This window comes from Atheta coriaria, unplaced genomic scaffold (assembly GCF_025399875.1).
Source record: "Atheta coriaria isolate IRGN ID8LTWV9N9 unplaced genomic scaffold, Caltech_Dcor_3.1 hic_scaffold_7_pilon, whole genome shotgun sequence".
Lineage (NCBI taxonomy): Eukaryota > Metazoa > Arthropoda > Insecta > Coleoptera > Staphylinidae > Dalotia > Dalotia coriaria.
The window spans coordinates 6,675,057-6,692,580 of NW_027045449.1; the positions used below are offsets into that span (position 1 = coordinate 6,675,057).

The 17,524-nt window shown below is 34.7% G+C and overlaps 1 protein-coding gene across 2 annotated transcripts in view; it reads left to right on the forward strand.

Moving 5' to 3' along the window:
* LOC135796288 (cardioacceleratory peptide receptor-like) overlaps positions 1-17,524 on the forward strand; it is a 31,461-nt gene that overhangs the window by 3,010 nt on the left and 10,927 nt on the right. For both annotated transcript variants that reach the window (XM_065308240.1, XM_065308241.1), the window contains exon 2: positions 15,081-15,366. In XM_065308240.1, the coding sequence (XP_065164312.1) occupies positions 15,229-15,366 (138 nt within the window). In that variant the 5' untranslated portion in view covers positions 15,081-15,228. The remainder of the gene's footprint in view (positions 1-15,080; positions 15,367-17,524) is intronic.

Consider the following 17,524-nt stretch of genomic DNA (forward strand, 5'->3'; position numbering starts at 1 on the left):
TTATTACATCTATGACGTTGACCGTGAAATTGTTATTCTTCACTCACTAGAAATTTAAGTGCGATAATGATGTCTCTAATTAGTAATCCGCTAATTATTAACGTGCTACCCTCGCACCCTCTTGCGTAGTGAGAACGGTAGGGCTTAATCAGCTCTAGGAACTCGACAGTGTTATCACCGCATATTACGAATTATTATTCGTTATGTAGGCGCAAAGGCGCAGGGAGCAACCGGTTATCGCGCTACGCCAACTTTACTCTCGTTGCGTAAGGGGCGGCGCGCTCAACAACCCCTCGTAATAATAACACTCTTATAAGAAAATGAAGAACGCAGAAATTGCAAAAAATTATTATGTCTGTGTCTCAAGGAGATACAGGGTGTTTTTAATAATATTAACCAAAAAAATAAGGCTTTAATATTACAAAAAAAGAATCATGTTAGAATATAATTTGAAACCCTAAAATTTTCAGCATAATATTTTTTTGTAATTATCGTTCATTGCACCCTTAGGTCTCAAGGTCATACATTGTGGTGGTGAAGGCTGTGGCCATATTTAAATGCACCATGAAAAGATTACTAACGACGCCGGCCGCCGACGACAAGGAAGTAAAAAGAAGTGCGCAGACGAGCGCCTTATACAATTATTGTTGTCGTTGGTCTTGGTCTTGATAGCAGCAAGATGTGAGCCGTACGCTTTTTTGTTTCCCTCGGCGTGCTCGCGCCGACAATTTTTTCGCTGCTTTCGTCTTGTGTTGAAAACCATATGGTCTTCTTATGGTAATGAACGCGAACAATGGACCGAATGCCATAAACGAAAATAGAGTATGTACGCAGACTGGATTGTTCTGATGCTCGATGAGAAAGTCGAGAGTCGGGCGCTCGAGATGGAACAAACTTTGATCAATAAAAAAATTATAATTATGGTAACATCAGCATCGATATTACAAAATTACAAAATGAAAGTTTTTTTTTGTTGTAATATAAGAGTCATTCAACTGGAAAATGTAGGCAATAAAAATTGATATTTTGTATCATTTATGTAGAAATGTGATTAAAATAATGAATTTTCGAGTAATTTTTAAAGCTGACAAAAAAGTCAGAATCTGAGACGAATATTTTTATATCGATAATTTCAGAGCTATAAATAGAGTATAATAATACAAATTCTCAGAACATTTTATTTTAGTAAATATGATAATTCTTATAATCATCTTGCTGAAAGTATAATTTCTATAATATAAAAATGAATCGCAAAATCTGTTAGTAAGCGCATAACTCAACAACGCCTTGACTAATTTGGCCAATTCTTTTTTTTAAATGATTGTTAAAGTCCAAGGATGGTTTTTACGGCAAGAAAAATTTTAATAATTGCCGGGAAAATCCTAAAGACAGCCCGTTTCTATAGGATAAAAGTTGCATTTGAGATTCAATCATAGTTATAGTTAAATAGTTGAATCCGATATGGCGTGCTGAAGTGCATTATTAGCAATTGCTTTAAATGCCAAGCTCAACTTGTTTTTCATTTCCTTTTTGTCGCAACCGCGTTACGCACACCCGGGGGCAAACAATGGCTCGTAAATTCGCGAATTTAAATCAAATTCATCGCTTGTGTGAGCTCCCAAGATTTATTGAAGTGGTGAGAGCGAATCGATTACAATCAATTGCGTACTAATTTATCTTAAGGCTTTTAAATTGCGCAAATTGTGGTATCAACCACTTTTTGGGATTTTTGGCTATAACTCGTGTATAAAACCCTCAAATTATTTAAAATTTGTCATAATAAATAAAATATCATGTTTATCTGCTAAAAATTACATCAAAAAATTATAATTGGCTGAAGAAAAATTTAAGCTTCAAAATGCAAATTTCCTATTCTTTGTAAATTAGTTTAGTTTATTCATAAAATGTGTAATTTTTTGCTAGTTTTATTACTTTGTTTGTTTTTGTTAACTCGAGCACTTCGCACAAGTTTCCCGCCGGGTTTAATACCCGTCTTGATTTACATAATCCCGATGTAGGCTTTTAATCTCGACTTCACAACTCCCCAACAAATCTTACAATTGTCCATTAAAAATAATGGATTTTTCAATTACGCTTCGCTCGGTGTACTTGTATGTGTGTCTTGCTTTCGCGTTGCGTAAACAGAGTCAGAGTCGCATGACTAGAGCTAATTTTATTAAAGCTAGCAATTTGGTGGAATATCTAGTTTGTTTTCACGGATATATACATATTGACGTCATATCTTGAAGCGATATTTTATATAATGAAAGTTGCAATCGTTTGATTGACGTAAATGCGAAATTTTTCATACATTTGCGGTAATCGCTGCAATAATTTGCGGGTTGTAAAAACGAAATAAATTATATAATAATTATATGCGACCCCGTTTATATTGCTAATAATTTTTATATTTTTTAGTTTAAATTTATTTATAATTGAAGTTTCTTCCTTAAAAACTAATATCTCATAATACTGAATGGCGTTAATATTAGATATATTATGTTATGTTAATGGTTTGGTAATCTATAATATAAAAATGAAACGCAAAATTTGTTGGTAAGCGCATAACTCAACAACGCCTAGACCAATTTGGCCAATTCTTTTTTTTAAATGTTTGTTAAAGTCTAAGGATGGTTTTTACATCGAGAAAAATTCGAATAATTGCCGGGAAAACCCTAAGGACAGCTCTTTTCTATAGGGTAAAAGTTGGCATTGAGATTCAATCATAGTTATAGTTAAATAGTTGAATCCGAGATGACGCGCTGAAGTGCATTATTAGCAATTTTTTATATAATTAATTTCTTACAAATAAAATTACAAATCTTATTGATAGATTTGGCATATACCTACTATGTCTACTCGTAGAACAAGAGAGTAAAAACAAATTACATTTTTATTTAACACTACCGGGACGAAGTCGCGAGCAAAAGCTAGTAATATTTATACCTATAAAGTTAAAAAACATCTATTTTGTTGAATTTATCATTGAAAAACTATTTTTTTCTTCTCTGTATGTCAAAATTTTTAAATATGTTAATCCTCTTTATCCGCTTTGACAAACAAACACAAACCCACATAACACAGCGTGTAACTCGGTAGCTTATTAACAAATTTATGCTCACAGACGTCAAACAAAAAATTAACATACTAATAAGTTTAAGCGCGTAACTAGCATCGAAAGAATAGTTCGGTCGTCGTGGTCGTACAATTACCGCGAGATGGAAACCACCTGTGAACACAGCACCGCTGCATTAAAATGCGAGGCGCGTCAGCTCGTCAGGTGTGTTGTGTATAATGTTTGTATTCTATTAATATAATAACACCCAACACAACCGATGAAACGCCGAATTCGAATTGGGAATCGGTGAAACGGAGGATGTTCGTAAATTGCGATTCGTCGCACGAAATCTTAATTTGTGAATTAAAAAATTCCACTCTCGGATACGTGTCAGCCATTGAATAGAAAAAATGTATATAAAGCGCGCGGTGCGCCCGCGAGCGCCGCAATTAAATCGAGACGCGCGCGCCCAGCGTAATAACTACTTACCGCGAGCGACCATTATCTGGCCCGCGAGTTTAAAAAATCGATGATGTACGAATGAATTATCTCGACGCGAGTTATTAATATGTTGTGTGTATAAACAGCGAGCCCACCGACTTATGCCAACGTAAACATTGTATGCGATGTCTTTGCGAGCGCAAATTCAATCAGACCTTTAACTCGAATTTAATTTATTTTGATTCTTTTAGTAAATATTTAAAGAATGGATAAATAGTAAATAAAAAAAAAATAATTGCGCTAATTTTATGTTATTAATTTCTTTTTATTATGATTTAGTTAATATTTCTGTTAATTTTTATTATTTCTTTTAAAATTTTATTTTAAAAAACAATTTATGCATTTCTTTTGATAAAAAAATACGAAAAATTATTAAAATGACACAATTTGTTTAATTTACACAAGAAAAAAACTTTTTGTTGTGTTATCTCTTTCAATTCAACATCTAAAATTTAAATATACACACTGCACTTTTTGCACTCAAAATTTACCGAACTAAATATTTTTAAGGTGATAATATCCTGACGTCACGGGATATTGAACGTTGACCAAAGATTTAATCATTTTTATGAGTTTTGTTTACTCATGCAAAGTAACCATTTTAAAGAAAATTTATAACCTCCTGATTTTTATACTTCCTCAGACTGCCGTAAATTTGATTTAATTAAAAAAATATTCAATTCTAATTTTTATTGATTCCGCAAAACGTTAGCCTGCTTCCTGTCTGGACGTATTTATAGACTTGCTGACGCGACTTAAATTAAAACGAATTGAGATGCTCGCGCCTTTTATTACCAACACATTTATTAAGTACAGATGAAATACAAAAAAATATAACTACGCTTTTTATTATCTTGATTTCAAAATAATTTAAAATCATAACTTACCAAGGAATAATTATCTGAAGATGATCTTTATATTGAGTTTAAGTCGATAGGTAGGTACCTAGTAATATTTGTAACGAGTCTTGAATGTACTGATCCGAATCACATTGGAATAAAATGGGCGTAATTAATTTACCTCTCAGTACACGAATGCACCTGCATTTTAACATTTTAACATTTTAATTTTACATTTTATCGAAGTGAAAACTAGTTTCATATATATTCCGTTAGAATCTAAATTAAAAATCATCTCGTGTTAAAAATAGCCTAAATATATCAGTAGTGTGTGTGTCATCATCGAAATTGATTTTTTTACATCAACCAGTAGCCAACAAAAGTCATTGTGGTCCGCGTAGGCTGGTGCGTTGTGCGTGGACGTAAAAAAATCTTCGCCTTGAACCCGAAGCGAGCCGCTGACCCTTTTTTTCAATGTCATCATTTCAATTGATCCCCGAACCGTACCAATTCGCCGCGATGCGAGTCGAGCCTAGCCAACTTATCTCGCCGCAGTCGAGAACAACCTCCCTTGTACTTCTCACACCCCCGGGAAGACATATACGTTATATTATACGTCGGCAAACTTTCAGTTTCATAATTCCGTAAATTATTCATCGTGTGGCAGAGTATTATTCGTTCGGAGGATGGAAATATAGTGTTTATAAAGAGGAAGATGATGAAAAAGTGAAAAAAATGGCAGTCGGCAGCGAACATAAACAAAAGTGAAAAGCCGAACAGCGAAACGAAATAGATCAATCAACTCAACTGCAAATAGCTCGCAAATCATGTTGTTATGAAGAAAACAATTTCAATTTTAACAAATTCTATTGGAAAAACATCAAATATAATGCAACAGAAGTAAAAATTTGCTTTTTCAGTATAATTAGAGTTAATAATAGTTTCGTTGTTGTTTTGTAGTAGCGTAGTTTGCAAATGTAACGTAAATTGTTTTAATGTTAGTGCAATCTATAATATAAAAATGAATCGCAAAATCTGTTGGTATGCGCATAACTTAAAAACGCCTAGACCAATTTGGCCAATTCTTTTTTAAAATGTTCATTAAAGTCCGAAAATGGTTTTTACGGCGAGAAAAATTCGAATAATTGCCGGGAAACCCTAAAGACAACCCTTTTCTATAGGATAAAAGTTGGTATTGAGATTCAATCTTAGTTAGGGGAAGGTAGCATAATTTGGACCAGCGCCTAAGTTGGACCACCACGATATCCGCGGACTGTTGAAGTTTATGCAAAAATTGACTGGCCCCTTGTTTTACTCGTATTTATAAACAATTAATGCAACTATTTGGGTTAAAACTTGCCGCGTGCTTTCGTCGTGACAACAACTTCGTGTATCATTGATTATCAAATCTATTATAACGACGTAAGTGCAAGAGCTGTCAAGCCGTTAAAACGTTAGTTTTACCGATTATTATTTTATCATCAGAAAGCTTCTTTATTTATCTATAATTTATAGTATTAATTTTGAGAGGTTATGTTATATTAAGATTGTTGTTGATCATTACATATAAATTCTTCAAGTTGCCCAAGTTGGACCGAAGACAGGCACCAGGGAAAACGTATATCATTTTTTCGACCTCCTAGAAAAGCTTGTGGACGAGCACAAATCTTCGAAATGATCCACTGTATGAAATGCCGCACTTTGATTTATACAAAATGTGCTTGTGTTACTGCTAAAACTAAAATTTACTATTGTGTCAATTGCCGTTAAAAAAGCATGGTCCAATTTAGGAAACCGCGCGGTCCAATTTAGGAAACCGGTTTCTTAATTTGGACCAAAAACACAATTTTTTTAAATTGAAATTTGAGGGGTATAAATATAATTTTTACTTAAACCAAAAATATCATTTTGTTGGTAAGCCTTGTGAGTTACTTTTCCGCTACTTAATTTTTATTGACAGTTTATATGTGGCTCTATAAATCAAAAAATATAAAAATGGTCCAAATATGGCTACTTTCCCCTATAGTTAAAGGCGCGCTGAACTGCATTATTAGCAATACTTTATATAATTTCTTTAAAAAAATTGATAATCTTCTTGATAGAATTGACCCATACAGTCTAGAACAAGAGAGTAAAAACAAATTTTAAAATATTTATTTATTAAATTTCTATGTGATTTTATTAGATTTTACAAGTTTATATGTTGGGTTTGACATGTTTCGCCCTGAGGGCGTCTTCATAAACTGATCATCATAAATGAAAGTAATAAAAACGAATTACATTTTTATCAAACACTGCCGGGACGAAGTCGCAGTCAAAAGCTAGTAATTAATATTTGTAGATAATTTTATCAAAGTTATAAAAAAAAAAGTAATTTTTACATAACTTATTCTCATAATGATGTAAACAGTTAAAAATGACTCTTATTGTCATTATTAATAACTTTCAATAAAGTGGCAATCATTCACAAAAAGTAATTTCACTGTTTCGCTGCTAAATGTGCATCTATTAGTTATTATTTCCGGATAGTTCTCCGTGCACCGTAATTTGGAAGAGTCCGATACCGTTACGTCTCGTCGCACACAACAAGCCCGTACCTTCGCGTTGTAATTGAATGTATTCGACTGGAAGAATTCATGAAATTCATAACGCAACGAGAACAGGCAATGTCGATGCACTGGGTCCGCATCATTTTTCCAGCGCGTTTCTAGAACGTTCTAGAGTTGTGCAGACCCTTTTTTGTTGCGTCGCGATCGCAAGAAAACCGTGAAAGTTGCAAAAACTATTTATGATTATTGCTCGACAGATTCGAGCGCAATACTCAACTCAACTCTACAGAGTTGAAGAAAAAAACTTAAAAAATAAACATCAGCATCGCGATGCGTTTGACTTTGACGGCAAATCGTGGTCGAAGTTGTAAAAGCAGCCGCCAAAGATCCTACGAATCGATAAGATAGAAATACCACTCAACACTTACAAACACCCTGTATAAATATATATTCCAATACAAGAAAAAAAAGACGTGAACGTGTATCTATGTATCTACTTCTGGGAACGTTCACGATGTTTGGTCGTGAACGTGAAGCGCTGAAGTTATGGGAAATAGTGAAAATTAAAGGCGCGCATTATTGCTCATTGTGCGCGCACTTCTTCTTCATACTGCGTCGACCCGCGATGGCAGCCGGAGATAATGTCAAGATCATTAGGCAGTTACACACACTCCGGATTCTTTTTACATTTAATAATACGCGCAATGCGAAATAAAACTAAAGTATCCATTGCGCCGTGTTGAGAGTAATTGCGAATGTTTAACAAGGTATTGCGATATCAGCGCCATCATCTGCGCGAAGAAAAAAATTATCGGATCGGATCGAAGCGAAATAATGTCTATTTTATTGCCGCGTTTGTTTTAGCAACGCACACGCCAGCAGGATGTGTTTTATGTGCTGACAATTCCTATTAATGACCTATAATTAAATTTTATGTGTTTATTGTGGCCAAGATCAAAGTTTTTTTTTTTTCGTTTATGCGAATAAACTTTCTATTCATAATTAATAAGCATATCATCAAACTATTTAACATTTTTTCTGTAATTGTAAAAAGTAACGGTATGTATTTGGCTAAGTATGTTTGCATTCTTAGTTAATAATTAATAAATCATAAACAAAATAAGTAGGTACCATTAATATAAGATTTGATAAAAATGATTAAAAACTATTTTATTGTCCAATAACTTGTTTTATTATCAATAAATTGTCGCATTTTTTCTTAAAATTGGCTTTTCGATAAAATCATAATTCTGTCATGCTTGGTTTATGCGTTATTAATAATCTATAATATAAAAAGGAATCGCGAAATCTGTTGGTAAGCGCATAACTCAACAACGCCTAGACCAATTTGGCCAATTCATTTTTTAAAATGTTTGTTAAAGTCCAAGGATGGTTTTTACGACAAGAAAAATTCGAATATTTGTCGGGTAAACCCTAAAGACAGCCCTTTTCTATAAGATCAAACTTGTCATTGAGATTCAATCTTAGTTATAGTTAAATAGTTGAATCCGAGATGGCGCACTGAAGTGAATTATTAGCAATTCTTTATATAATTAATTTCTTTAAAATAAAATTGCGAATCTTATTGATAGAATTGTCACTTACTATGTCTAGAACAAGAGAGTAAAAACGAATGTCATTTTTATTAAACACTACCGGGACGAAGTCGTGGGCAAAAGCTAGTAATCTATAAAAAACTTCTTTCCTAAAAACAAGTATTCTTAACAATTTTACTTTTCACTTAATTAATTAAAAGCGTGTATTCGGTGACGAAACATTTTCATCGGTTTACTGTTTTACCTGCTTTTAACTTTTCCTATAATAATTCTTTTGAGAAAATAATATTTAAATTCATGAAATATTTAACGCATGAACGCATAATGCAAATATAATTGTCATAAGTAATTATGTATGTGTGTAATTAATTAATATCTAAAACAAAATCATCATTTCATTACGTGTAAACACTTCATCGTCACTTAAAGCTTTTTTAATCCCACAGCAATTTAAATTTAGCTACGGCCATCCTTAAATGTGCTTGCTGCATGTAATTGCATTTTAATTACCATTTACATAGGATTTGACATTTCAGAAGCGAAAATGAGAGTACACTGTGTAATTAAGTTATAATTGCGTTTGCGACTCAAGGTGCAGTAGTACAAATATTGCTTAGAAACATGATGTAAGTTTAATTCTTACAATTTGCGCTTTTTTCTTTTCTTCATGTTCTTCTTCTATCTTGAAATGTTATCTACCTCACAAACACGCGGCGTGCGTAAAAGGTGCGAGAAACAAGAAATCGACGCGTGGAATCTTAGCATTTGTGCACTTTTTTGCATATTTTACTCCTTCTCCACACAGAGGCGAGACTGCCATTTCGGGCGCGCACGAATCCAATTCGACATTAAATGTGCTCGTAAACACCTCCAACGAGTTTCTATTTCTTGGCAATTCCACTAGAATTTCTACAATTCTATTAAACTAGCGTTGTATGTGCGGTTGGATTTTAAATCGAGTTAAACGTGATCTAGCGAATTTAAACTGCATTTGAATTATTCAAAGCGAATCTTGCCCGATTGCATCGCACTTTATTTCTTCTATTTGCAACAAGTCGTAAATTTACTCCATTAAAATCTACTTCAAATGTGTATGTGCAGTAATGAATTCGTCATCAATTAATTAAGGCCGTCTCATTTTAAATACTCACATTTTAATTAAAAACTTTTTACGACGGTCATTCATGGCAAAAGTTGAAGAATTCCTCTAAGTATTTCGCCACCCTTCGTCAGCGCGCCAGAAAGTCGACGTAACATACTTTTCTAAAGACATAAAACGAAAAAAGTATGTTAGGATTGTTAAATAAAATTCAGAAGTTTTCCCGTGGCATAACTCGAAAATTTTCAGGAGATTTAATGATGTATTATTAGAACGCAAAAACTGAGAAGTGGTTTTGCTCTAGTTCAGATTTTAAAATTTATTTTCGCAATTACTAAAAATTTTATTTTTATCCAAGGGTAGATTTTATATTATAAAGCATGATTGAAAAATGCAGTAATGGAATTAAAATAATGAGCACAAACGATGTCAACAGGTGGAAAATAACCTGAAAAATCTACTAATTACATTTTTCTATTTCCACCTATAAAGCGCCAGTTTTTCTACGGTTTTTAGACGCAAAAAGTGGCACTTTATATACGGACGGTCATGCCGTTCATAATATTCATTATGTACTTGCATTATGCACGGGGCGGAGCAAGCGCCTGCGGAGCAGCACAAGGCAGTATGAAATGCTCATATCGGAGGGGCACGATATGAACCAAAGCGTCACATGGGCTGGCGCGCTGCATGTCACTTATAACCTTACAGTTTATGTAAATGTGCGAGCAAATTTTGATGATTTAAATGACGAAAGTTGAAATACAAAAACCGCAACGTGGAACTAGAGTGGAAGTAGAAAAAATAGCATAAGCACTTCGTGGCTAAACGTTGTTAAAGACTCGATTGATTAACCCTCGTTTAGCCACTTGTTACTTAATATAATATTATATTTTTGTGGAATAATTTCGCCAATTTAAAATTCTTCTTAATACATTTTCTTCAAATGCCGAGTTAAGTATCATGAGACATTTATCATTGTGAAATCAATTTTTCCAACAGTATTCTTCCTGAAAGACTCAAAGAAATGTGTTTCCTGTCACTAGAGCTTGTTAAAAACCAACAAGCTGCAATAAAACTCTGTATGTAATTGGTTTATTCAATTCCGTATTCCACATTCGAAATTGATTTGAGAAAAGCCACGTGTGTGCGCTATACTTCAATTACGCGCAAATTGCTCCTGCGAATACTTGAAAACAAACATACACTCATGCCCAAACACATTCAAAGCCATATTAAACTGTTATCGTCCGAATCCTAGGCCGCTGTACACATGAGCGCTCAAATATTACTAAAGTGAAACAAAGAAACAAGCAAACCGACATACAAACGACACTGCTAACTGGTTTTGGGCCGAGTTTTTTTTACGTGTGCACCCCGTCGCACCCTCAGCACGCGCGATTATTCGTTTTGACATTTTACGTGTGAGCCCATAATCGAGTGTAAACGCAAGTGTCGCACATCAAGTTTTTTCCCCCCCTAACAAAACCAAATTACTGCAATAAAATTCAACATTTTATTTGTATTCTTCAAATAAGGTACACACGATGGCAATCCCGACAGAAAAAAATGTTAAAGTGGTTTGTAATGCGATGTGCAACACCTTGTAGAAAGAAAAATTGAAGAAAAAGAAAAACACTTGCTGTAATGGCATCGCAAGTGTTCGCCTCGCTGAGAGCACACTTTTATAGGATCAAAAAGCATCACGTTTTATTTTAATTACACCCTGTTTACCTACAAGCTTCTCGTTTGCGAGCTTCGATTCCAAGCATGCGCTCAAAAACTTCCATTTTAGTCAACTTGTTCTATGCGAATTTTAAATTAATAAGCGCAAAACAAAATAAATAAAAAAGATGCGACGCTTAATGTGTTGTCCATTAGAATTTTTAGGGTAATGGGACAATAAAAAATTCTGCGTGCAGGGTTCGTTTCTTTTTTTTAATTGAAATAAAACGAGTCACACAAAAACCAGCTGGCTTTTTTTGCGTGGCTATACTTATTACATTACTCGCGTTTCTGTTTATTTACTTTTTTTAGCGTTCTGATAAAATTCGTAATTTCCGCTTTTGTATTGCGTCAGAGCGTTGCTTTGTCATGTTTCACATGAAAATGGTTTTTTGTTTATCAATTACAGCAGGTCAAACACGAATCGAAACTATGCAAGTACGCGAACATTCGTTCGCACAAAGAGGCTATTAACTTTAATAGAATTCATACTGCAGACTCAAATTGAATCGAGGGAGAGGTAGGCGGAATTCTCGAAGTTGTTAATTAAATACGGCATTCGCAAAATGCCGTTGCACCTGCAATTCTGATTTATGCGTAAATTAATTCTCAGTTTGTGCGAAAACTAATCGTACATATGCTAAATTTTATATTTTTTCGTAAATTTATAAGGCTTCCGAATCTATAATATAAAAATGTATCGCAAAATCTGTTTGTAAGCGCATAACTCAAAAACGCCTAGACCAATTTGGCCAATTCTTTTTTAAAATGTTCATTAAAGTCCGAGAATGGTTTTTACGGTGAGAAAATTTTGAATAATTGCCGGGAAAACCCTTTCTTTCCCTCCTAAATATATTTCACATACTGAAATGACAAGTCATTCTAATTTCCTACGAATTCTAGCGCTTCCACTTCGAACGAGATTTGATAGAGTAAAAACGTTTTATTTTGTAGAATTGCATGAAATGAGAAATGTGTGCAGGAGGAATAGTTCAGTGGAAGCTGCCATTTCGGCGCCTTCCTACAAATCGCTTCGCAATTACTCCAAACTGTTGTAAACTCGTAAAATCTGTTCTCCGCCGTTGCCACCGCCGCTACAGCCGCCTTCCGTTGCTCGAAAGGTCTATAAGTAAAGGCGAACAAATAGTGATCGTAATTCCTGTGAAACACGTGCCTTGCTTGAAATTTATACATTTGTCGCCTCCCAACTACCAGCGAGTGAAGTTTTGCATCACTTTTGTTTTGCAGCTTTTAGTTCGAAAGTATTCACTTCGATTTCAATACAATACCTCCACCTACATAGTGAAATCTGCTGGAAATTTTCATGGCGACGATTTTCCCATCGATGCATAAAATCGTTTTACAACTTTCCGCGCCAGTACAACGATTTTTTGTTGTTCTTGTTATATTTCCTGTTATACGTTCAAACCTAATGGAGTAGAAATTGTTTTGTGATGACGTCACATATACAAAACCTGCGCCATCTGTTTACGAAAATATCGCATATCCATCTGTGTTCAATAATTTTTTATCTCGTGCATTAAAATGTCAGAATGTGTACAACATTAATTCCCATTCAATTATCATCACTCCATGTAGTAGGTAGTAGCAGCTATTTGTAGAAACGACTAGTGTGGCTATAGCTCCAATAGTTTTTTTAAAAACAGGCGTTGACGGTTTTACGCACGCGTGAGGTGTCCGCACTATAAATTACCGATAAATTCGCTTCTAATGAAAACGATAAATAAGTGTTTGTGCGTAAAATGTGAAAAATTTCGAGGAGCGTATATTCGTGGCGCGCTTCCGTTGGAGTTTTTCAACATTCTCCGCACGCACTTCGATTCGATTCACTTCGAACGTTTATAAATAACGACGCGCGACGATTTTTCCCTGTCGCGCGTCTTTTTTTAAAAGCGTGTGGCGCCTTTTGATAAACGTATGTGTTGTGCACATTGCTTACGCATTTTTGCACCGGGAAATTCTCTATAATTCTGCTGAAATACTGCAAAGAAAAAAATCTTAAAGTCCACGGCGTAAATGATTGAGGAATTATTTAACAAACTTTACGAAAATTCTCACTTTGAGTTTGATTGATGATTGATTGATCGTATAGTGCGCTTTTCAACGCTTTTTCAATTTTGAACGATTTATTAAACACGCTGAAAATTACGTGTGAAAAGACATGAAGCTTAAAATTTAAGTGAACATAATAAAAAATTGTTCAAAGAGAAAATAAAATTGTTAATGTTCCCAAAATTATTAAAAATAAAAAATAAGTGTATAACATTTTCATTGCAAAATCCAACGCTGTATATATGGTTGCATAATTTAAAAGCTACCCAAAAAAATATATAACAATAAAAATATTAAAAAATAAGTTATTTATAAGTTTATGTCTTAAAGTTGAATTTTTATGCAAAAAAAGAAGAAATTTGTTTATTCATTCAATAAAACTATAAAAACAAAAATCTGCTGAAGTTAAATAAACTTTAATACCAATTTACGAGCTACGAATGAAAAATCTGACATTAATTGAAACTGTGAAGTTGTTTACATTTGGCAATTAGATGCATAAACTGCAAAATGACGGGCACCTCATAAAACTTTAATTAACCGCTGTATTAACAGTGTATAAACCAGGAAATTTAATATGCTCATAAACGTCTTGTTCAACGTTGTAAATTACAAACTAGTGAAGCATAACATAGTAAACATTTATTTCTGTGTACAAGTACAATTTATAATGCATTGCAGCATAAAAGCGCACAATAATCATTTAGATTACATCTGTAGTAAAAGTGGAGGAAGCACTTTAGTCCAACGTCTCAATTTCTTCCAATTGTGCATCTGGTGGCCTAATCTAAATAGCCGCGCCGAGTTTGGCGCAGGAGTGAAATGCGTTTCGAGTTTCTGCTGAAGCGGCAGCTTCCGAAAAACACGTCAAACTTTTACTGTAATCGTACACCCGGCGTCGCAATGCTTTTAACATAATAAACGCATTAAAACACGGTAAATGTTTCACTAAAATAATTAAAGTACACATTTTGGATAAATACGCCGGTGTCTGTGCTTTCATCTCCAGTTTTTTAAAAACTTTTTTTTTTCGTTGGTCTGCGTATTGTGGTTGCAACAAATGTCAAACTATAAATTTACGTAGGTATAAGATAAAGTTACAAATGCACTGAAGAATTTCACTAAACTTTATTTGTACAAATTCTTACTCACATACCAAAGTAATAATAAAGACGCAGTGATACATAAATTATTAATTTTATACTTCACGTCTAACAGTATATTAAGTAACAAGTGGCTAAACGAGGGCATTACACGTCTTTAACAACGTTTAGCCACGAGGTGCTTTCGCTATTTTTTTACTTCCACTCTAGTTCCATGATGCGGTTTTTGTTTTTCAACTTTTCTTCGGTTTTGATTCGGTTCATATCGTGCCCTTCCGATACGAGTAGCAGCAGCGCCTACTTTGACGTGTTTGATTGACGTCGCATGGCATTTCATACCGCCTTGTGCTGCTCCGTAGGCAACTGCGCAGGCGCTTGCTCCGTCCCGTGCATCATGAAGGTACATAATGAATATTATGTACGGCTTGACCGTCCGTATATAAAGTACCACTTTTTGTGTCTAAAAACCGTGGAAAAACTGGCGCTTTATAGGTGGAAGTAGAAAAAGTTTATAAAGCAATTGTTGCAAGCACTAATTGCATTGTTCCTCCTCTAATTTATTTTTTTCTCCTTTCAGACATTATTACATGATGTGATTTGCAAATTGCCAATTTGCTGTCGCGCTGATTGGCTAGAGTCCGAGTAGCCGAGCATCATGTGATAATTAACCTGCACCTCTCTAGCTCGCCAGTCACCCCGTCACCTGCCCATCAGTTTCGACGAAGATGAGTTGGACTGCAGGGGTGGACGACCCCGCCAGCCCTTTGCGTTTTAACGCTACCGACAGCGGCGGCGGCATCTTCAGCTTGGCCAGCACCAGCCAACCGAGTGGGAACCACATTAACTCGTTTTACTTTTATAAGGTAATCTTATAATAATTTAATATTTCAGTTTTAAAATATTTACCGAGAAACTTTTGACCTAATTTTTGCTTAGTCGTGGCGTTTTAGTTCCACCCATCTAAGATTAAAATAAATTCGCGTGGAAGAATTGGGCTAAGTGCATAACAACGCACTTGTCTCGCGCTTATCTTCTACAACTCTGCACAATATTCCACCCTCGGAAGTGTCACACGCTCGTGCACGTCTTATTGCTTTTAATGTGAAGCTGGGTGTGACACGTAGCGGATAAAAATTGTGAGCGGATATCCTCGACAACAAAACAAAGACTTTATTCGCTGTATCACAATTTATTACCTCAATTTTTTATTTTTTGTTTTATTTTTTGCACTATGCTAATTTTTGTATATGACTGTCCTCCCCTGACCATTTAAATGATTGGGGGTGGTTTATGATTGATCGAATTAGGCGTCAATGTGACAAAACCGGAAGATGTCGTGTATGGAAATTTCGTCAATTTTTTGCGTCAGCCGAGCGCAAAAAGAGCACTTATTGCCATAAATCTAAGGGATGAATACGAAAAAAAAAGCACCACAAACGAAATAAATTCGCATTTGCCAATTCTCTCTTTTTGCAAACATTTGACAGTTATGGCTCTATAAAATCGACCACATCAGTTAATGCGCGTTTGCAAAATAAGCACAAATTTATTTCTGTCATGTCAGATCAACGTTATATACGCTGATTTTTATTGCGACCAGATGATGAACCCTCTGGTAAATATTTTTCGCGCAGCGTCGTAAAAATTCTATTTCTGCACAAAAAAATCATAAAAATTAAATTTTATTTTTAGCTTTCCTTTTTTAATTAATTAATTAATCATAATTAAACTACAGTGTTCAGTCGGGCGTGTTATCGTATTATCGGGTCAAATTCCACAAGCGCACGAGCTCCACTCGACCTTTCGATCAAGGGGTGCGAAACTTAACCGACAGGAAATTGAATTTGCAAGCATCTATTAAATTCGACCTTGAAGGACCTTTCTAAACATCTTTGGAGTTATGAATAAGGATTGAATTTACGTTTGATTTCTTGAGACATTTTTTTATTAATATTCTTCGTAATTGTAACTAAAAATATTATTTTGTGACTGCGTTGCTTTAGCAAAGTTTTCGGATATGGTTTTTTTTTTGCTTGTAGATTTTTTGCCCCTGTGTATCTTTTTCTCAACTCGCCTGTGTTTTTACCCCTGCTGCGCGGGATAATACCATGTCGAGCCAGACACGATGTCACCGACACCCGTCCGACGACGAACGCAAAGAAAGCGTCTTCTCCGCGGCGTCGAAAATGAAAAAAATCCGCATCAAAGCAGCAAAAAAGCGACATCGGCGCAGCGTGCGGCCGCGTGTTACACACATATCACGTATTCGCCCCTCGTTTATTATCTATTCGCGTTACGTGACGGCGCAGCGCGAGCACGACGTTGATTTTTATAAACTTTTTCTTCATTTCCAACGACAGCCGCGTGCACAAGACACCAAATTGTTATCAACGGCTTTTGTTTCATTTCGAACATTGCAAACCACATAACCAACAATTCAAAGCGCATTGTTTGACATCGTTATTAGTAGAAACTTTTTTCTTTAACTTTTAACGTTTCATTGTGTTCCTCCTCTAACTTTGTTGTTTGTGTGCTTTTTGTAAGATAATTTTGCGTTGTACGCTTTTTTGCGTGCGCTCGCTAATGTAATACTTAGAAAAGAGTGCGCGAAAGGTTTTACAATGGAAAATCTAATTTTCTCTTGACGTTGTGCTGTACGTGCGAGAATCTTGGAGTAATCCGAGGGTGGAAATTTTGTAGTGGAGTGTTATGACCTCCGAGGAGACTTAATTCCGTCGACTTCTCAACTCCTTAAGGATATTATTAACTAGAGAACGAAGTGAGCGACATCTATCCAATTATTTATACCATGCTTTGCTAGAACATTGAAAAAATTTAAATTTTAGAACTGATTTTGCAAAATATTATGATTATGGTGCTAGTTTTTAATATTCAGTTGTAAATTAAATTAACAATAATTATATTATGAAAATATTTTCAGTATTTGTTATTATTATACTCATACTCAAAATATGTAACAAATTTTAATAAAATTATATTAATGTTTCCAAAAATAAACAA